The sequence below is a fragment of the Grus americana genome, chromosome 7 (genome assembly GCF_028858705.1).
Source record: "Grus americana isolate bGruAme1 chromosome 7, bGruAme1.mat, whole genome shotgun sequence".
NCBI classification, from domain to species: Eukaryota; Metazoa; Chordata; class Aves; order Gruiformes; family Gruidae; genus Grus; species Grus americana.
Window position 1 is genome coordinate 18234685 of NC_072858.1, and position 22593 is coordinate 18257277.

A 22593-nucleotide genomic window follows, 5' to 3' on the forward strand; every position below is an offset into this window, starting at 1 on the left:
GCACTAAATAATTTTATCTGCTAGCCTCTCTCACTCTCTGTCTGATGTATCAGCATGTGTGTGTGGACGTTACTTGTGTAGGCATGGGTAGTTACATATATGTATGATTAATACAAAGCTTTGGCTCTTATTTCACCAGAAGGGAAATGCATTCTCTACGTTTTGGTTTATGGCACAGAGAGGGATTTCTATTTCATAGTGAGCAGCAATTTTTGTAGATATTTTATGGGCAGAATCTCACTGATGCTTAGTTTTTGGGCTGGTGAGCTTGAGAGTAAAGCTGGGAATCAGGTTGGATTCTGTTACCAACTCTGTCACTGACCAGCTGCGTGACGCTGATAAGTCACTTCACATCTCTCTGTTAATTCATCTGTAAAGCAGGGATAACATTTTTTTTACATATCTCTGAAAAGAGCTTTGAAACCTTTCTGTAAAGCAGAAGGATGTCATTAGAAATAAGGCAGTCTGAGGGGTTTTTTCTTGTGTCCTGGCAATTTTTGAAGCAGTTTAGTTGAACCAAATTTAACAAAGGGGCAGAAGTCTCAAAGATAATGGAGTTCCTAAAAGTTTTGTCAACTAGACAGTGGGATAGAGGAGGAAGAATCATTAAATATCCTTGTTGAAAGAAAGACCGCAATGATCCCTTATGCGTTATTAGATAGCAGGAATCTACGTGGAAGGGAAACTCTATAAAAGCTCCAACATCACTTCTATTGGTTGGTGTTTATAAGCTCATCCACTTTACCTTTCTGTTGTTGTCGCAGGCTGTAAGGCACTGGGAAGTCCTATTGGGTCAGTTAATTTAATCTACATTTCAATGTTTAAATAAAAATAATAAGAAATAGATGTGTAAGTTCAGGCTAATAGTTGAAGGAGCCTGCATAGCTGACAGAGAGGAATAGACACCCCAGAGGGCTAATTCCATTTATTGTATCTCTGATGCCTTTTACAGATTAAGGGGAGTTTCACCTTTGAAAATGTCTGTTTCTCTCCACTTAGTATAAAATGACATGGACATGAGTGTGTGTCTCATTTTTTAACTGTAGGTTAGGATGAATCACCCTCACAGTATACAGGTAAGTTTATCGCAGGAGTTGCTTAGATTGAATGTACCAAACTATTATGGTTTGAGTATATCATCTAATTTTACTCCCTTTCTGTATTGAGAAGTGAAACAATTGACTTGTATCTCTGGGTTGTTTTATTTTATTGCTCCCTACTCTAATAATCAGACAGAAAGTGTTGTGTCCTCCTGTATTGGCCAGGCACTGTGGAGGGTAAAGAATTGCTTCTCTTAGATTGTTGAATATATGAAGGTTGAGACTTAAGCCCTGCTGATAGAATATTGCAATGATCCAAAATAGTTGTATGTAATAGTATTTGTTTTATCTGTAAAAATTAATTGCTTAAATCAGATGAGCACATATTTAAAGTAAAGTTTATTGTTTAAAAAATGTTTGCTGTTGAATGACATGAAAGCCTGGCACTTGCACCACATAATTGTCACACCACCTAATCTTAAATAAAGAGGTATGATTAGGAGAACATCAAGGTAATCTGTTTTGTCTTGCATTTTTTTAATACACAGATGTTGAGCTGGTGTTGATTAATGCTTTTTTTTTTTTAGAGAAATTGAATTCTCCAGGGATGATACCAGTTGTTAATTATTTTTCTCATTCATTACTCATAGAGTAAACAGAAAATTAATTGTTTTGCAGATTTCAAAAATTATGTATTCAATATCTATTTGGTATGTGTAGATTTAATTGAATGTATTTCTTTTTGTCCTCCCAAATAAAATATCAGCTATAAAAGTGAAGAAGCACAATTTTGTTCTTTCAGACTACTAGTATTTACCACATGTTAATCCAAATTGTTGAAATGAATTCAAACTGCTTTGGTTTTGTGAGCCATCGAGCAAAAGTAAATATATGATAGTAAATATACATGTCTAAACATAGTCAAGATTCTGTGAAAATCCCAGATATATTGAACATCTCACGCCTTTTTTGTTTTGTTTTTTTCACTGCAAGAAAAAAGTTTGCATTTTTGAGCCTCTCGTCCCACTTCTATCTATCTTGTTCATTCAGATTAAAAGTGGTTTCAGACCTGTTTTTTAATGTGTGTTTGTAAATTGCTTTCTACAGAGGGATCTTAAATTACATAAAGTCTTCAAACTTTATTGTAATTTAAATAAGTGATAAAGTTCTATTTTGCTTGTAAGCTGTTTACACAGAGGTAGAAGTCAGCCCAGCACGTATCACTGTGTTTGATAAAAACCAGAAAAGCTTATGACAGATTAAAATATTGACAGTGTTAAGTGGCTTTCTAATTGTTGCATTTAATACCAAGCTTTCTTTAGATTCAGTTTCAAGTGTAATATTGTATTATCTTTTATGTTTACAGCAATCCTTTCCAAAGAAGCTTCCGATGTCTCAGTCAGTGCCTCAGATTTATATCCAGGTTAAGGAATTTATTTATGCAAGCCTTAAGTTTTCAGAGTCACTTCACCGCAGGTAAGCTTAAAGTATGAGGAATGTGACTATAAGGTAACCGATAACTTCCAGGTGACCTAAAAATATATATTACATTGAAAATATATTTTCTTGTCTACTTGCTAGCTGTCCTTGTTTCATAATTTACTTATAAACTTCTTTATATGTAATATACAGTTCCCAATGCTATAGCATATACTTCATATGTGTATATATATATTGTATATGATATGTGTATGTCTTTATGGGTGAAGGTAGCTTGGCATGGTAAGCAGTCTAAACCACTGCAGGACTGGATTTTTTTTAACAGTATTGATTGGTTTGAATAATCTAGAGATTTTATTTATTTAACAAAGCATGTAAGATTTGAGAAATATACTTTGGTAATGATCATTTCAGAAATAATTCTGTAGCATCCCTGATTACTTTGAATGTTTTTTCCCTTCTCAGTGCTTTGAGTTTCCCTAGCAATGATTTGTTGTGCAACAAAATGTGCTGTCTGCATGTTCATTCCCTCTTCCATCCCACCTTTTTCTGTTGGAAAACATCACAATTATCCTATTTCTCTTCCTCATGTGGCATTCAAAAGCTTAGTTTTAATTACATAAAATAACATTCATAGATCTGAAATCTGGAAGGTATTCATGGCTGATCACCCACTTCTGCACTGTTAAAGATGTAAATTACTTGCTTTTACGCATTCTTAATTGATACTGTTTATAATTTACACGTACTAATGAGCGCATGCTGACCTCCTCAGTAACTCATTAAACCCCACAAATTACTCTTTCCAAACTGCCGTGTCAATAAACATGTCCAAAATCTAAAAATAACAGGTTTTGCTGCAGTGTTGAAATTCAGTTAATGGATAATTCGGTAAGTGAAAGATGCATTCTGTGTGTTAGAACACAGAAGACTTGAAGCAACCAGAAATTAAATGCACATAGGGAATTCTTAACGTGAAAAGTTCCCTTTGCAGGGAAAAAATAAAAATATTAAGTATTACTGTCAAAGTATTGACTTGTACAGCATAGTTATAAAAATAAATATTTTTTTCAGCTCAACAGAAATAGATGATATGCTCAGAAAATCTACAAATTTGCTGCTTACAAGAACTCTAAGTTGTTGTTTACAGAACCTAATTAAAAAGCCTCATATAGGTTTAACAGAGGTAAGTTTTAAAACACATACTCCAAACTGTGTTTTTAAGACAATTAGTGCTAAAACTATTCTTGTAAACGTAGATACACTGTGTGAGAAAATTTAGATTCTGTGTAAGAAAAACAAGTAGTGTTTGCTTTAAGATTTGAAAATTTAAAGAGGTGAAAGATGTATTAAAAAGCATCAATATCTGTTACATAAATAATACAATACAGTGTTTGGTCTAGTTGGAAGTGTATTTACACAAGGATGCCTTTTGAGAGAGAGATGATAATGAAAGAATTTTGTCTTCTGTATGATAAACAGAGATTTGCAAGAAATAAGCCAAAGACTCTTACTTCTTTGGCTGCATACAGAGCATGGTTCATGTGTTCTGCTCCTGTCTAACAATTAGTAGTGCATTGTTGAATTTCTTTTTCTTTCTATTAAAAAAAAAAAAAAGAGGGGAACAGCAGATCTCTCACATGAACTGTGTAAAGTTTCAGAGTAAACCTACCAGATCAAGAAATCTAAAATCTCAAGTGCACTCTAACACATGAAACTTTTTCTATAGTAATTGCAATTAAAATATTTTAGTCGGTTGTGCATGTTGTTTCTTTGTCAGGACTCTTGGTTTAATTTGTTTATTGGACAGAATAAGACAGGGTGAGACACTGAATCAGGCTGAACATTCACTGCAGGTACATGTTAAAAAGAGAAAACTTATTTTTCCAAGCATTACATTAGTTTTCACTAAAACAGTATGCAGTGAGAACTAAGATATAATGTACTGATATTTCAGTTACTATGCATTACATACGTTGTCTAATTTGTGAATGCAAATGCAGGTCCTGCTTATAAAAACATTATATAATGTACAAGCAGATTATTACCATTGTCAGGGAGGGGAGCAGTTGACAACCTTATTTTGGAAATTCCCTAACTTCAGAATGCACCATTCTGCAGGCAATAGTGTGATATTATTTTTATTTTTTTTATAGCAGTATTTTTTTTAATTCTTTTTATGGTTCAAATTAGTCATTTGCTTTTGGCAATATCTTTTCCTTTATTTTGCCTTTTTTAATTCTAAAATATCAATTGTATTTATTTCACTAATTTGGTTCTTCAGTCTTCATTTTTAAAATGGCATCATTTGTATGTAAACTGTAGTTTTACTCCTTAGTGGTATTTGAAAGCAAACTTGAAAATTAACAGGTAATAGGTGGTAACCTGAAATACTGTAATTCATTTCCAGTAGCATTGTTGCTGAAAGAAGTAACCATTTACAAAATCAAATGACAATAGGTGATAAAAAAAGGATTTTTACAAGTATTTTTTGTCTCTTGTAGCTTGTTCAAATCATCATAAACACAACACACCTGGAACAGGCCTGTAAATACCTTGAGGATTTTATATCTAACATTACAAATATTTCACAAGTGACTGTTCACACTGCAAGACTTTATGGACTTTCTACATTTAAGGTATGGTATATGTCATCAGTTATGTGACTGTCTGAAAAGTTATATTACAATCACTATAAATTAAGCATTTTAAAACAAAAGAGGGTAAGGGCAAAGGTGCACACTTTCTCATTTTTAACTCTAAACCAATTCTAAACTGTTAAGAATTAAATTGTAACACTGAGCAGATAAACACTGGGTTTTATGTTATCGGTATGATCTGAAATCTGTCACTATGTGAGAAGCATCAATATTCCCTTTCAGATGCATCTTTTATTGTTACGAAATGACAAGCTAAGCTTAACTGCACCAGAAGCTTTCAATAGATTAAGCTCCAATTTGTGTAACATCTCCCCTTTCTGAATGGATCGAGGAAACTAGCTAGTTTAATCTAAAATTTTTTATTTATTTGTTTTTATTCTACGATAGAAATATTTTGTGGTACATTTTCAAATCGTGTAACAGTAATATAAAAGCAGTGTTAAGAATGTGCTACAAAGCGTAAATTATTCAGTTACTTTTTTAGAATTCATATTTTATTTACATGTCCTTTAAATATATATACACAATAATACTTGTTAAAATGATCAGTGGGAACTTGACTGTTTTCATAAACACCATACATTTATGGCAACTGCTTATCTGCACAAACTGTATTTTCTCTGATATTTTTTCAGAAATGGCAGAACTGTTTAAGCTTATGTCTCAAAAAGTTAAAGTAAATCATCGGTGATACATACTCAGCATAGACAACTGTAATTTCAAGAGTTAGCATGGCAACATTTGTAAGCTGAGTATAAAATAATCCTAAAATAAAAAATGTTGTAGTTTTCTTTCTATATATGGCTCCTCATCTCAGTAGTAGGTGAAGTTCTCCTAGTTGTTCTTGCACTTGTCTATATAAAATTTTTGAAGGATTTTGAAGAGAGGAAACTAAAGCAAAAATACCAAGTGACTTCTATAGTCACGTCTGATGTCCTTGGCAGAGCCAAAACCATACTCTTATCTGTGAAGTCCCCCTCCACAATACTATTTGAAAGGCCTTAGTCCTTTTTCATTTTGAAGGCAGACATGTTGTTAATGAGAAACCGGCATGTAAAAATGAAATTGCTGAAGAGAATTTATACATGTAATCTCAGGTAACTCAAGATGACTGAGATTTATTCTGAAGATAATTTAGTCAAAATTATGATCCTTGCTCAGGCTGTTTTATGTTATAATGACTATAGTAAGGTCCAAAACAAGATCCCGACAGCTGGACTCACTGTGCTGAGTGCACAGATGCTTTGGTCTCAGGCCCTCCTGCGCTGTGGCACTCGGGACAGGTGTAGAGATGCTTAGAGATCCTTCCTGCTCTGGTGGTGGTTGAGTGCCAGGTACTTCTTCAAACACCAGGTGGTTGTGTACATCGAAGAACCAAGTTTTGATATTCATATACATAAAATATGGCAGATATTATTTCATTGACTGAGTCTGGCTGAATAGCTTTTTTGGTTTAGAATTGAAGCAAATGTGTGTGCTTGGGGGGTGGTTTGGGGTTTTCTTTCTGAAGAAAACATTCTCACAGAAGAATAATCTTGGATAGGTTACTTATGCTGTTAATTCACCCAGTGTGTTGCCGCCCTAGTCACTTGGGGCTTCTATACAGAAATTTTTGGAAGAGAGACAAGACAAAACAAAACAAAAAGTCATCAGGGGTGATTCTATGATTCCAAAGCAGCTGCAACTAGAACTTTAGGTATTTGGGGGTTTTTGAATGTACACTGAAACAAAGGAGGGTGATTTCTTGTATTTATGGGATAAAGAGGACTAATCCTCTTGAGAGTAGTTCTGTTTTCTGTACTTCATTTTTTCCTCTTGATGCAATATATAGTCTATCCTGTTATAATATCCCCTCTGGCATAGATATTAAAAGATGGGTGAGGTGGAATAAGACATCATCATTGCAAGAAACTATATTTCCAGTTGATTGCCAACAATTTTCCCATTAACTGTCTTTTTTTTTCCCCTAAGAATTAAATGAATAAGGCAAGACAGAAAGGTTCTGGCCTCACAGCTGTAGTTAAGTTACCATTGCCCTACCAGTAGTTCTACTGATTTTGCCCTGTCCTTAAGATTTAGGCTGCCTAGTTTGCTTGTTGTGTACTGACAGTGCATGAGTGTCTTTGAATTTGCATAGCTGCAGATATTTTCATGTAAGGTCAATCCATAATCTTTTTAACATTCCAACAAAACACTTAATGCAGCCATAGTCTTTGATTTTGTTAAGAGGTAAGATGCTCTTTATCCTTGAATTTCATTTAATAAATGCAGTTGAAAGTTTGCATTATATTTTGTGCTGATTGCTTATGCTGTACATTATGTTTATCCTATAAACTATCTAAGTTCTGTTGGAGGGAACAGAATATTATATCTGTTTAGTGAGCTTAGTATCTATGCACTTTGGAAAAATACAGAAGGAACGCTGACAAACACATAGGAATTTTTTTTTATGGTTTCTCTCCTGTCTCTTTCCCTGGAGAACTTGTTAGCACAGTGTTCTCCACTTATAGTAGAAAATTCTTTTCTCGTTAATCCCTCTATTTCTCCCCCCCCCCCCCCCCCCCCATTTTAATGAAAAACTGCTTGCAGTTCCCCAACTGGGCCCTCACAGAGTTTGGTATGTTCTACTGTTATTAAATTCATCTGGTGGCAAATCATGTCACCTCCATTCTTTCTAAGTGGTCAAAAATCTCCTTTTATTAGCAGCATTGATCACATTTACATTCCGTGAGATGATCTTAGAAGTACATCTACGCTGTATTTTTTTAATAGAAGCCTTCAGACCTATTTTATGGCTACTGTTTTAGAGGGGTGTTTTTCTCATTTTATTTTTTTATATAAGATCTCATTTTAAGATGTCCTTCAAACTCTCCAAGCATTGTTTCACACGGGCGGAAATAAAAAAAAAAACAACCACAAAACCAAAACTTGTTTCATTTTATCATAATAACAAAGTGTGTATTTTCCAGTATTTATAGGCACATTTTCCGGCTTTGAATGACCATTGTTTTCCTTTGTTTAATTGAGCAGTCTTACTAAGCATAGATAGATGTATTTGCAGATCATGTTGACAGAAGTTTTTGACAGGGTCTCAGCATTAAGCTGCGTGACAGCTGTTGAAGAGCCAGATACACAGCATCAAATCCTGTGCAGGGCTTCAGGACATCCTCTGAGAAAGAAGCCATGTAATGAAACCACGTCATTTGCCCTTTTCACTTTTATTATGGAGGGAAATCTGGTGAGATTTTTGGGTTTTGATGCAATTCTGTCACCACGTTAAAAGAAGAGATGGAGTTAATTCACCTGCCTCTAGGAGTCATTCCAAATCTGAATATTGCTAACTCACGCTTTCTTGACTTGTGCATGGGATTCACAGCGCTGCTTCTCAGAAGTAACTTCCGGGATTGAAATCCAATTGCTCGGCTGTCCACAGTTATCTCAGGGAATAGAGCAGCACTCCTCACTTTTAGTACTGGCAGCACGCTGCTCCAGTTGTAACCCAGTAACCAAACCAAAATAAAAGGTAGCTCAAAACAGCCTTCCAGAAACAAAACCTGAAGGACTAGTCTTGTCGTTGCCAGTTACTAGAAGCGCTTAACTGGTGAAGATGATACAACCACTCCATAAATTACTTAGTTTTTAAACAGAAAAAAAACCAAAACAACCCAAAAAACCAGACCACCACACTAAACCTAAGCAGGTATATTTGCAAGTCTTGCCATTATAGATTGTTGAAACTGAGGTCTCCTTGTTATTTAAAAACTTTAAACATAGACTTGACTTTAATTGAGGCTTTTATAGTCATAGCCATCTACAAAATTGTGGATGTCAGCATCTTACTTTGTTTGACATGTTAATAGGTTGCTAGATTCTTATGTGTTGGATTGGGAGAGCTGTTCAATGGAGGCTTTTTCAAGTTGATTTGGTAGTAAAAGTGCTATTTTTAGGGAACTGTACTTTGATATTTCTACGTGGCAGAGCCGCATGCTGTTTTGCTTCCTCCTGAAGTGCCTCACAGCCTAGGGTCTGGCTGACGACTGAATTTGACACACTCAGTGCGATGCCACCTTTAAGCTCAGATAATTCTGATTTTTTTTTTCTTTTTGCCTTTCCTATTTACACCTTTTCCTGAAGTGCCATGTTTTTGGACTGCTTTCTCCCAGAGGAAACCAGCGATGGGAATTTAATCCATTTTTATGTTGCTCCAGTACATCCAGCCTATTTTTATTCTCTAAAAACCTTCAGCAACTGACTAGTTCACTTTAAATCAAGTATCTTGAATTCTTTCTGAAGATCAGTGAAGAAAGTTTCATGTTGAACCCATATTAGAACATAGAATTTATCAAGTAATGCATGCAAAAGTATGTCTTCCCAGCAAGATAAACTTTATCAAGCATCTGTACATAGATCCCATTGCATCTATGAGGATGTCCCCTAAACAAATAAGGCAGATAGATAGCATCATAAACTCACTTCACAGTAAATGCTAGACTTCACCTCTTTACTGTTCTGAAAAGTAGAATCGAGGTGGTGGCAGAACAAAAAGTAGGGTGGGAGGAAGTAGGGGGGTGTTCTGAATCACGTTGTGTGATGATCGGCATATTTAAAGGAGGGTGAAAAATGATGAGTATTCTTCAGATGTGCAGCTTTAAGACATTAATTACATAAAAATCATACGATTGCTGGACCTCTAGCTGTAACAGATAAAATAATTAGGTTCTTTTATTTTCTTCTTTGTAAAAGAGGGCAAATAAACTTTGTATCAGGGTTGATAAATTTGTAAGGCTGAATTGAAGGTGGTTGTTGTGAAGAGAGTAAAGCAATTGCTTTGTTTCCAAATTCAAATTAATTTCATTTGTCTCTGAGAACTTAGATTATTGTGTAGGCATATTCTGTTATAAACACTCTTATAGTATACATTATGGGAGTATTTTAAAAACCACAACCTTAGACTAATTGTAAGATGGAAGCTAAAATACTGACTTAAATAAAATATTTTTTGAATCTAAGAAAACCACAAGACTTCTGTTTTGTTGATGAATATAATTTTATCTGCATTCTAATAATATTTTAGAATTCTGACAATTGCACACAATTACTTTTTTTTCAGGATGCAAGGCATGCTGCAGAAGGAGAAATATACACAAAACTTAACCAAAAAATAGATGAATTTATTCAGATTGCTGATTATGATTGGACAATGTCTGAATCGGATGGAAGAGCCAGTGGATACTTAATGGATCTTATTAACTTTTTAAAAAGCACGTTTCAAGTTTTTACTCATTTACCTGTAAGTGTTCAAAATTAAGCTTAATTTCAAACTATTGGAACATTATTTTGTTTTAAAATACTAAGATTTTGAAGATAGATGTGATTTTTGAATTGCGCACATGCTGGCAGATGTATTTTTAATTTTTTTTCAGTACAGATGTATTTTCAGATGTGTTTCTATATGTTGGTGATGCTTACCCATGGTAATACTTAGAAAATACTTTCAAATACTTGAGTAATATTGTTAATAACAGCTAATTTACAACTAGCGTAAGAACTCATGCACTTTTCTAGAGATGGCCTTTTTAATTAACCATATTGGTTCTGTGTACACATGCATTGATTCAAACAATGCAGAACTGGTGCAAATCCTGCATTTGTGCATAAGATTATGGAGGTTTTTGATTCTCAAAGGTTATTTTTAGCTAAATAGTTTTGATCATAAAATGTCATTTGATTCTAGTTAACTGAGCTTCATTGAAATGAATCCTTGTTCATAATCAAATATATCCTGTGTTATTTCGTCCTGGGTAAAAGGGTACTGTTAACCTGTTTTATGTACTAATTGTTACACTCTGTTGTCTGATTTCCACTTGCTTTAAGACAAAAAAAGATTATTTCTAGTTTGATCTATCATCATAATAGTTTGTAGCTTTATAGGTCTATATCTTCAATAAGTCTTTCAAGCTGCATCTGCTTTTCATCAGCTTGTCCTTGGTTGCTGCTGTCACACTGAAGTCTGAGTGCTTTACCCATGTGCAATGCCGATAAAGAGTAAGTCCTCAATGCATAGAATGTTTTGAGGCTCCAGACTTGAAGTAAAAGATAATTTCTTTATGAGCACAGCAAGGTTTTGAAGTTGCTGGCATAGTGGGCTTATCTGGTCTTCCAAATCGCATGTGAAGAGACTGTGATTCTTCAGTCTTCTCTTTTTTTACTGACTCAAAGGCATAACTCACTCAAAATGTATCACGTAATATTGATGTGAATGTGACGTGTGAGGTGTGTGCTTCTATGCTAAATCAGTTGAGCGATTTTTGATAAAGAATAGCAAGTTTGTTAGATAGTTAAATTCATTGTAACCTAATATGCAAAACTGTGTGAACAAATGGCACTACTCTTCAATGGCCATATGCATATAGCAGCTCAGAGATGTGCAACTTCTAGAGAAGGATGTACAGAAGTCGGTCATGAATGTATGTTGTGATATAGCTGTTTGGAAGTGAGCCGCAGACACAACGAAGTAATGTTTTAAGAGGAACGGAAAGAAGCAGCTGTGGCATTAGGGCTTGAAAAGCGCAAAAGGAGTAGAAATATGCACCTGGGGCCACAAGTCAGCCTTTGGAGAAAGCTAGTTCCTGTGAAGAGGTTATTTGGTAATTTCAAACTCTGGTCAGGTAACAGGCAGGATGTTGTATAGATGACTAGTCTGGTACGGCAAGAGGGTTCTTGTAATTTTTTACTTATCCTGTGTATCACTCGCTATTCTGGCTTGGCCAATTGTGGAAACATGCAGTCCTATGAATGTTGTTGTGCATGAGCTGTGGAGGTTATATGAAAATGTGTACACAGTTTCATTATGATGATTCTAGTTAGATTTGTAATAGTAAGTTATCTTCATTAAGAGAAATTTATAGTAAATGTGTTTCCAAAGATAAGCCCAGAACTAGGTTCCATAACTCCTTAAAATAAGTGCTTTGGACACCTAAACTAACCGAGATTCTCATATGCCATAGTTAAGATTTGGAAAAGTTTTAGTATTCATTTTCACTAATGGATTATTCCATTAATTGTCACAGTGTCATTTCCGTAGTTTTTGTATGGCTGGCAGAAACATTCTGCTGCTCAAAATAGTTTCTCAGAACCTTTTCTGTAATTAAAAATCAAACAGAAGTCCTAGCTACTGGCTGTAATTTTAGTAAGGAAAAGAACAGGACAAGTAGAGGAATCTCTTCTCTTCCTACCCTAGCATATCTGATCATGTTAGAGGGTGTTGTGCTAGGGCTAGGGACACTAGTTGGCCACACTAGTCCTCCATAGTCTTGTTCAAGGGTCACTGACTTTCTCTTTGATATTGTTTCAAACTCTAGTCTTCTTGTAGAAGTGTTATGATAAGTTCTTTAACAATTTTTGGCTGCAGTTGTTGGGTTCCTGTCATTAGAGTCTTGTTTTATTTTAGCTGTATGTATAAGCTGTGTAAATGCACAGGCATGTGTCTCCTTTTGTGCTTCCACATGGGGCTATACTGGAGTATTTCTGTACCAATGTAGATGTCACTTTTACAAAATACATCTTATGTTAAATATCTATTTTATGCAATTTGTGTTATTTTAATTGGAAATTAGAGATCTAAATCAGGTAGACCATGATCTCAATTTTACCAAACCTGCACACTTTGTGGCACATCTTATTTGGGGTCTGATATCTCCATTGAATCACTGGAAATGTCTTGCGTCTCTGAAGCTTTTTTTTTTCTCCTAAGTTTACATCTTAGTTTTCTCCTCTGTGCTTGTGTACTGTACTTATGAAACAGTTTTGGAAAAGAAAATAGCTTTATTCCACCCTCCATAAATCTAATTACCATTAGATTTATGTTAAAAAACATATGTTAAATCTAATTACCATTAGGTTTATGTTAAAATTTATTAATGGGTCATGTTACATTTAGATTCTTACTGTCCTGAGCCATTCTAAGTCTTGCTTGAACGAAGTGCGTTAATGACGTACAGATAGCCTCTGTAAGCCAAGGCAGTAAACATGACATTTATTTTTTTAATCTAAATATTTTGGAATATATTATTTCTTATAATGAAAACTTTCTGGAAAGGCATATCAACAGATGCTTCATCATTTAAGTTTGCTACTTTGATATTTTGGCATATAGTTCCTTATTACAGAAACATATTTTATTGCCGAATTAGTATTATTTAAATTATAATCTCTTTGTTATGCCTCAACAAAATACTGTATAAGTTCACAGGTTTTAAAAAAAGTAAGGAATTATGTAGCTGTAATTGTCTTTTTGGAAGCTTTTCCTTACCTTTCATTGCTACCAATTTTTATTTTTTTTTGGGGGGGGGGGGATGTTGACAGTACATCTTAATTTTTTTTGTTTTGATTGCCTTACTGGTTTCCTTCTCAGAATAACAACAATGACCATGCAGCTATGTCGGTAAGTAGATGCAAGATGAAGAAAAAGCATGTGAACTGAAAAACTATGAACTGCCTGCAGGCTTATTGCTTCAATTTTAATCATTTAATAAAAAGACCCTTCTGTTTCACTGGTGACTTGCTGCATACCTTGTGTAGTTGCATGCAGGGATCAGGTTAATATACTAACATCGGGCTTTCGTACACTGGGACAGCAGGAGCCCTAAAACCCTTGCAGAAGGTTAGTAGGGTGTGCCTTACATCCCAAATGAGATAATTTAGAGGAGACTATGAGACCTTTTGGAAAAGAGGTCAGGTACCAAAATGCAACTATGAGACACGCATACAGAATAAGGGTAGAGTAATATAACAGAGTAAAGAGTCACTGAAAGTTCCATTATTTCTTTGCTGCATCTGCCTGGGGTCAAAGAAATGTGTGTGCTCAAATTTATTTATTTTTTTAAAAGATGATGATGGATTGCATTTAAGGAATTATTCCAAGCCCCAATTATTTTTAGGTCATCAATTTTTTTATAAGGAGTTTATTTTGAGTTGGTATAAGCATTTCCATGATAATGAAAGTGTTGAAATTAATATTATAACTGGCTTCTGAATACTGAATTTCTGAACTTTTACTAATTTTCTCTAATAACTGTACTGTGGTTGAATCTTGTTGCTGTACACTGCTTAAGTGAACAAATGTGTAAGGCACTTAGAGTACACAGTGTGGGAATAACCCCGTTCACTGCTACAGTCTGGAAAACAATTGGCTGAGTAGTAGCTCTGGATCTGGAGAGAGGATCTAGCAGTGGGTTTCCAAGTTGTTAGGAGCCTAGAGCACATGAGTTACAAATGGAGGTTTAGGGAGGTGGATTTTTTTAGTCTGTTAAAGAGAAGGCTGGGGAGAGATTTCGTGACAGTCTACAACCTCTTGAAGGACAGACACAAAGGTAATGGAGCCAAGCTCTTCTTGGTAGGACTGACAAATTCACATATGGCTATGGTCAGAGGTAGAAACTTGGGAGATGAAGCTTTGGCATTAGGGAAGAAGTTTGTGTGAAGAGAGTAGCGTTGGAGGAGGTTGACCAGAGAGGCTGTGGAATTCCCATCCTCGGTTGTTTTGAAGGCTCAGCCAGAAAAAAGGACAGTGGATTTGAACTAGTCTTGGCAATAGTCCTACTCCAAGTAGGAGGCTGGACTAGGTGACTGTGGTGGTTTATTCCAGTGAACACTTCTATGATTTGAATACTAAGTCTCATGTTGAACTATCTAGCTAGTAAGTGTCATGAGCACTAGGAATACTGAATATTTTGTGTAGAAATATTTCCTGTTAATGTTGAATAGATGTCAGTGTGCTGGTTGTGTCATGACCAAGCACTACCAGAATTTCAGAGATGCAGAGCACAGAGGCTGTGTTGCTTTTGGAAGGTTATAATTTGTGAGTCATGCAGCTTTTAATGGTTACATTTTCTGAAGTCACAAGAATTTGATCTTCTGAGATTATTGCTTTTTTCAGGTTCTTTTACATCCCATTTTAAGTTTGTATTGCAGTTTATAGTACGACTAGATACTTTGAATCAAAAAGCAAATAAAAATTTCATTATACAGCCATTAATATCATTAAATCAATTGGATCATCAAATTTGTTATTAAGGACCTGCATTTTTTATTTTGAACAGTTAAAGAAAAGTCATAGCTCTTATTTTCAGATCAGTTAATTTGAAATTATAGAGGGTGTATATGTAAATGTTTTTAATCTAAGTTTAGAATTAGCTGAAATTTTATTCTAGACGTGTTTTGTCAGTACAAAGTTAATATTGGACAGCTCTCTGGAAAAGAATGACTTGAAAAGTAACCGTTACAAATTACTTTCAAGTAGGTATTTTTGAATATTATCAGTAGAATTTGGGGCAGACTGGAAGTAAAATTGAGTCTTAAAAATTCTATTAGTGTTTTTTAATATACTTGGGTTTTGTCAGTAGTCCAAAAATTGGATTTTAGTCCTGATGTTAAGTAATATCATGCTTTAGTTTTTATGACTGATGAAACCTGTATGTTTAGTTTCTTTGCATTTTCAGAAAGTTTTTCATTATGTCATTTCATATTGTTAAATTCATTCTTCAGCTTAACTTCTTAGATTTAACAGATAAGTTTTGTTATTTTCTTTTATGCTGAGGATGGCAGTTTGTGTTATTTGATTGTTTCTGTGATTGGCAGCAAAAGCCTAATTTCACAGCTTGCAGTGAGGGTGAAGGGGTGGTGGTTTTCTGCAGCTATATTCAAAACCTGTCAATCAACAGCCTCCACAGGCTACTTAGAGAATGGGTTTTCTTACCGATTTCTCCAAATGCTGCTTCATGCTGTCTTTGATTGGCACAGCCTGGCAGGGAGGATGGATGAATCTGTCACTGGCCGGTTAATTGTGTTGCTGGTCTCAGCCTGACATCAGGTCTTTGACTCCTAAGTGGCTCAATACAAAACAAATTAGCAGATTGTAGTCATATTTCTCATTCTATATGCTTTGACTTTGTTGAATGCAGTCCATAAATCATACTGACTGACACCGTAGTGAATGATGAAAGCTGCTTTTGAGACAGCTAGCATGGGTCTTAGAAGGCAGTACCACGAAGGTGCTGTGGAAGGATGCATATGGCTGACCCTTTGGGAATTTCCTAGGAGCCAAATGTCTCTTTACTGCAATTGTTCTTAGGAGAAAAGCTTTTGGGTCCTATAAAAAAGGATTTAATAAGTCAGCAGATTCTCTTTACAAGCTCCTTTGAAATATAAGAAGTTTGTCTAAGGGTTTTCTCTTTTTACAAACTTGTATTTCAGCAAAATGTGAAGGCTGGGTGAAAAAATGGTTGCCTTTAACACTGTTAGCAGGTGGTTTTGCTTACAGAATAGGGTCCTTGTTTCTTAAACTTTACATTGGTTGAGTGGAAGAATAGGTTTTGTAGATAGTGGCAGTTAGCATAGGCACAGCAGAGATAATAGTGCTGTCTCCAAATGGGAGGCAACTGGAGCAAATGTGAGAAGCCTGCTGAATCTCTGCATGCTTTCAAATATAGGTATATAATTGCTAGCTACAGTAACCACGGCCACCACCTCCCTTAAAAAAAGTATAGTGGTAAATAAAAAACCCCAAACTGACAAATAATAAACTTTGAATATTTCAAAACTAACTGAGATTTGTTTCATTCTGGAAAAGAAACATGTTTTTGTAATGTTCGTGAATCCTTAAATTTCCTCTTCGAAATGCATTATGAAAAAATGGCAAGGAATTGATTAATTGGTGGGTGATGGAAATTTGGAGAGAGTTTTTTTAACTGTATCTCATTTATCAAACACAAATTTGAATTTAATTATTTTCTGAATATTGTACATCCAACATATTTAGAACTGGGAAGCACTGAATTTTGAAGAGGATAACAGTAAAGTTCACATTTCTCTCAGTTAAAATTCAGCATTTTGATTGATATACATAGCTTCATTTTTTCTCTAGATTTAAGAAAATCAGGTGATTGTATTGAGTAAGTATAAACTGTGTATAGTAAACTTCTATTATTTGTTGATATGTCGTGAACAATAAGCCTGTAGTTCAAGTTACATAGTTGGAAATAGTTTAAATGTCAGGATGTTTCCTTTTTATGAAATTTTAAAATAAGCATTAAATTTACGTGTATTGATACTTATTTAAAGTCCCAGTGGCTTTTACCATGTCATTTCTGTATTGTAACCATTATCTTGTGCTCCAGTACTATTGATATTTGCCAGATTGTAACAATTAACTACAGATACTTGTCAGAAATTAACAATTCTGTGTTTTACTTAAAATAGAGGAGTACACATTATTTGTATATAAAATAAATTGAATGTTAAAATTTTTCTTGACAACCTATTAATCTGGTTGAACTTCTATTACATTATAGTGGCAGCATAAATAGGACATGGAGCTGATTTGATGGAGCAGTACGTTTAACAGTTATGCACTAGTTGTTCCATTAAATCAAAATGACATTTCCATTAAGTATTTCAAACCTACTACACTGTAATTAAATGAACTGTGGCCCACTGATTCCCCTTCTCACCTCCTCTTCTCCTTCTTTTTTCCTCTTCGTTTCCTCTTTTTTTTTTTTTTTTTTCCCATTCATATTGATATTCTTCTGCTTGGCGAATAGAGCTGCATGTCTCCCAGTGTAATTACTATTGGGTTTGGGAGACTTTTTAAGCATGCTGTTCTTGCATTGTTTCTTACATTCCTTGTTGTCAGTTCATCTGTTTTGGTCAAAAATGTTATTTGCTTTTCTGAGATTTTCAATTAAGAAACTGACATGTTACTTTAGATATAAAGCTCCTAACAGTTCAAGGTGTCCTAATGCTAAAGAGGTATTAGAAAGAGCCATTTAATGTTTCATTGTGACGTCTGAGGAGAGTGACTGCTTTCCGTTGTATTGTCTACATTTTTATTATGTTTTAACAAAGAAAGGATTTTTACACCACAAAACATTTAGTGCCAAATTTGCTTTCTGTTATATGCGTGTGTGTACACACATACACACACACGCACACATGAAAATTCAATGATGTGAGCAAGTTGTCTTATTAAGGACAAGATCTGGCTCTTCAGATATTGGAGCAGAACTCCAAATGTTTTGGAACAGGGAACTGCCATCTATCCTTACCATTTTTCATTGCTTATATGTGTTTCTGCAAGTCAACAGTGAATTGATCAACGTGACTTTGCAGAAAACAGCTGGGGAACCATTGTTTTAGAGAATAGGTGTCATCACTTTACAGATGGGTATAAGTAAAGCGATAGTGGTGTGTGCTCCAGTAGGTGTATTATGTAATTATGATTTCTTTTGTGTAAGCGTGTCAATAGTTACCTTTGTTTCAATACATATTGTAATATGGATGTCAGGTGAAAAGCATAGTTTAAGTAGATTAAACTTCAGACATTCGTATAATTGCATTTGAAAGCCAAGATCACTCTGCTCTAAAAGATTGCAGTGCTATGAGCAGAATGGTGCCATCTGATCGGGTATCTGGTCTTAATTGGTTTTCTTAATCATAAGGTAGAATTTCCATAGCCTTCAATTTTTCTGTACTAAATTTTTAATAATTTATCAAATTAATGTTTGATTTTGTGCTTTGTTTTTTGGTCTCATGTTTGGAAAATTATTTGTCTCAATTACATACACATCATAAAGAGAAATGTTACGACTAGGCTAAGATTGGAAAATTATTTCCATTTTGTACAGCAGAGGGCTACATTTCATTTTGTAAGTAGTTGATTACTGACAGCACTGATTTATTAAGCGCCTGAAAAGATGATGGATAAGCATAAATATTTTAAATAATTTAGCAACAAGCTTTGAGATGGAATTCAAGCAATTGAAGTGCCAATAATTAGCATAAACTGTTATGGGAAATGGCCCAACTGAAAGCAATGGTTTTGGTTTATGTAAAGTTTGAGGGGTTTTTTCTGTCTATTGTTAAACATATGCAGCATGTTGATTTTCAGTACATTCTTACTTTCATTCTGTTTAGGTAAAAAAAATTAAAATAAATAAGTCCACAAAGCTGTTCATATGCTTCAGCAACTTACATTGTTACTATTTTGGAAATGTCCTTGTATTCATGAAGACTGTTGGATTTTCTGGAAGAAATATCAGTAGCTGCTTTAATGTATATTTAATTTAGTTCCCCAACTCATTTAAAAGAAACAAAGCTAACAGGTGAAAGAAATAACAGCCAATGTCATCTTTCTCCTTCTAATCTAAATCCTGCATCATTAGGACTTTGAATGTATATTAAAATCAAATCAGATAAGCAGTTCCTTAGTGACATATCATTTGTTTCAATCTTAAAACCTGTTGCTCTTTCTACTAGGGAAAAGTGGCCCAGACAGCTTGCATGTCAGCCTGCCAGCATCTTTCAATGTCCCTAATGCAGATGCTACTGGACAGTGAATTAAAACAAATAAGCATGGGAGCAATTCAGCAGTTTAATTTAGATGTGATACAGTGTGAATGTAAGTAGATGTTCCACGATTCCTATCTATATCTGTCTTAATTTGCAAAAAATTCTTTAAGCCATATAGTGATCTTTTTTCCATAATCTACTAAAGCTTTGTTGTTTTGTTGGGTTTTTTAAAAATTATTACAGTACAGCTTCTTGTAAAAGTATTTATGTGTAAGTACATTAATATTTCTGGGAATTTTTTTATGGAACTTTTTTTTAACTCAAGTATCCATTTGAAGCATACATCTGCTGTTACTCCTAATGGGATCATAATCGCTATATCCAGTAAAAAGACTATAGTCTAGTACCACCCAAACCACTACATAAATATGCTTTTATAGTTGAGAAAAAAAGGATCAAATGTCTGTGAAATTTTAATTTTCCCTCTTGAGTTTATTTATTATGATACAAATTTTAAATGTGCTGTTACATGGGGTTTCTTCCCTCCTAGAATTATGACTGCCTTACTCACTGTGCAGAATAGTAGTACTCATTTAGTAAACATCAGGTGTTGTTTTATTCTCACTGTTCAAAATATGGCATCAGAATTATTTTATAAAAGTGGTTCAATCCAGCACTGAAGACAGGATTAATTTCCTCATGTTTTACATGGAGCTCACCACTGAGAGTGAGCTGGTCATCTGTATGAAGGAAGTTACTTCCATAACAGCATTGTGGTATGAATAGGTTTTAGGTCTGTTTTTATAGTTGATGACTGAGACACAGTGAAAAGGCTCACTGGGGGTCTTTTTAATGCATAGTTTTAGATTCTTATGATCTATTTTTTTTCAAAGTATCTTTCCTCTTACGTGTTTGAAGCACAGATCTCAATGATTTTGTTGACAGCTGTAAAATGGGGCAGTTCTGCAAGTCATATCCTGAGGTTTTTAATTTGGACACGGGAAAAAATTGATGACTGCTCAATTAGCAGCCACCTATGGGAAAGTGGAAATTTGATTTTAAGCAATTTGGTTAGCATCACAAAGGGTTCTTGTGGGAGTCCAGGGACAGAGTTAAGGGGCATTTTTGACATTTTAACCATATGCTTGTTTGTCTTTCTCCTGATTTATTTGTTACATTCCAGCTAAACTCCGTAGCAGGTAGAGCAGGCATCTTTCTGACAGTCCCTCATCATACAGCCTTAAGGCCTTTCAGTGCGTGGAATGAAAATGAACTGATGGGATTATCAGGGTCCGATTGAAAAAAATATTTGTGATCATGACATTAAAGTTTGTCTCGTGATTGCACAAGTTGGCTGAACAGATGATGGTTTGACTATTTTTTTACTTTTAGTACGCTTGATGTTGCAAATTTAATAGTGTTCTTTTCAGGTAGGTGGGTAGGGGTATGTGTATGTGCATTTGTGTAATTTCCTTAATGTAAAAAAGATCCCAGTTGTAAAACCAGAAATTCCATAGCATTCATAATACTGACACTATAGTCATTCATCTAGATGAGCTGAATTTGTGCCTCTGCCTTCTGAACAAGTAACATAACAGCAAAGAAAGCTTGCCCACTACCATATTATTCTGTTTCTAATATTTAAAATATTATCTGTGAACAACGCAGTACTTTGCTAATCTGTACAGATGACCCGATTCACTGTTTCACTTGAGCATTTCTAGCAGTACAGGGGATAAAATGCAGGTGACTTTCACAGTATGAACAGTATGTTCACAGCAAAGTAATGAGAAGTCCCAATGAATCTGGCTGTCATCTGTTCTCTGGGTTCTTCAGACCGTTGTCTTAGCTTTTTCCCTGTTATTTACCATCCTAATTCCTATGACCACTCTTTCTACCATCTTTGGTTGCTGCATAGTGGAAACTTCAATCAGTGAAAAGATCTTAGTAGAGTTTTATTTAATCTAACATGATAACATTTCATTATTTTAAGATTAAAATATAACCTTAAGACGTGTTTTGTTACATGTAGCTGTTATACTGAGCTGAATTTCAGAATGCTATTAACTTAAAGACTGAAAAATGCACCACTGTGTAACTTCTAGCATGGGCTGTACAGATGCAAATAGAATAAACTTTAATTCTTCCTTCCTGCAAAGCTTTTAAAGCATGTTAGAAAAAATATGATTTTGCACAAAAGCTGAGCAGTTGTCATGGTTGCAACTGAGCACCACGCAGCCACTCACTCCCCCATGGCAGGATGAGGAAGAGAATTGGAAGAGTAAAAGTGGAAAAACTCAGAGGTTGAGAGTTTGTCCTGGTAATTATGGAAGCTTGTCATAATATTATGTTGCAACAAATGACATCTTGCAATTTGTGGAATAAGGGATTGGCACAAGATTTTGCTCAGGGACTGCTTTGCTGTTGTGGTTTCGTTCATAAGGTCCATCATAGGCACATTCCAGGCCTCGCTGTGATGCCTGTGATTTATGTTCTTGCTCGTCACCCTCCCCCAGCTTTATTCTTTGACACTTTGGGATTAATGGATACGACAGTGACATTTCAATTAGTGCTTAGACTGTGCAAATAATTCGCAGTTGTTAGGTAGTTTTCTACTGTATTGTATACATGGGTTTGACGTTTTACGTATAGACACAGTGGAGTATACTCAAATGCATTTTGAACTAAGAAGTTATGTGAGATGTAGAAAGTTATGAATATCTGAAGATATATTTTTAAAAATTCTTAGCAATATTCTAGATATTTATTCTGATCTTTAACATTGCATTTTTATTCTTTCTAATATGAACTGGGAGAGATCTAAATAAAAGCAGGAAAATGTGGTTACTTGTCAGATATTTTTTTCCATTGAAAAGCAATCAACAGTCCAACAAACAACCCAACAACCTGTGAACAAGGAAGTCTGTTAAAGTCAGTAAGTGCTGAAGTTCTTAGTCACAGCAAATAGGTGGAATGATAAGTGGACTTCAGGAAAGGAAGATGGAAGGGAAGGAGGTGATCTTGTGGTGATCTCTGGGATTTCATTATCCTGCGCTGCATTTCTGTGCAAAGTACCTAACTTTAAGAAGCAGAGCAGAAAATCTGGA

At 34.8% G+C, this 22593-nt stretch overlaps 1 protein-coding gene across 9 annotated transcripts in view; it reads left to right on the top strand.

Annotated features, from left to right (window-relative positions):
- The window catches only part of EXOC6 (exocyst complex component 6), a 95611-nt gene that overhangs the window by 41704 nt on the left and 31314 nt on the right, over positions 1-22593 (top strand). For 2 of the 9 annotated variants that reach the window (XM_054831506.1, XM_054831501.1), the window contains exons 15-21: positions 1047-1076; positions 2407-2516; positions 3555-3666; positions 4985-5119; positions 10251-10430; positions 13554-13583; positions 19454-19595. In XM_054831506.1, the coding sequence (XP_054687481.1) occupies positions 1047-1076; positions 2407-2516; positions 3555-3666; positions 4985-5119; positions 10251-10430; positions 13554-13583; positions 19454-19595 (739 nt within the window). The remainder of the gene's footprint in view (positions 1-1046; positions 1077-2406; positions 2517-3554; positions 3667-4984; positions 5120-10250; positions 10431-13553; positions 13584-19453; positions 19596-22593) is intronic. The other 7 variants (XM_054831499.1, XM_054831503.1, XM_054831505.1 and 4 more) reach the window with 4 other exon arrangements.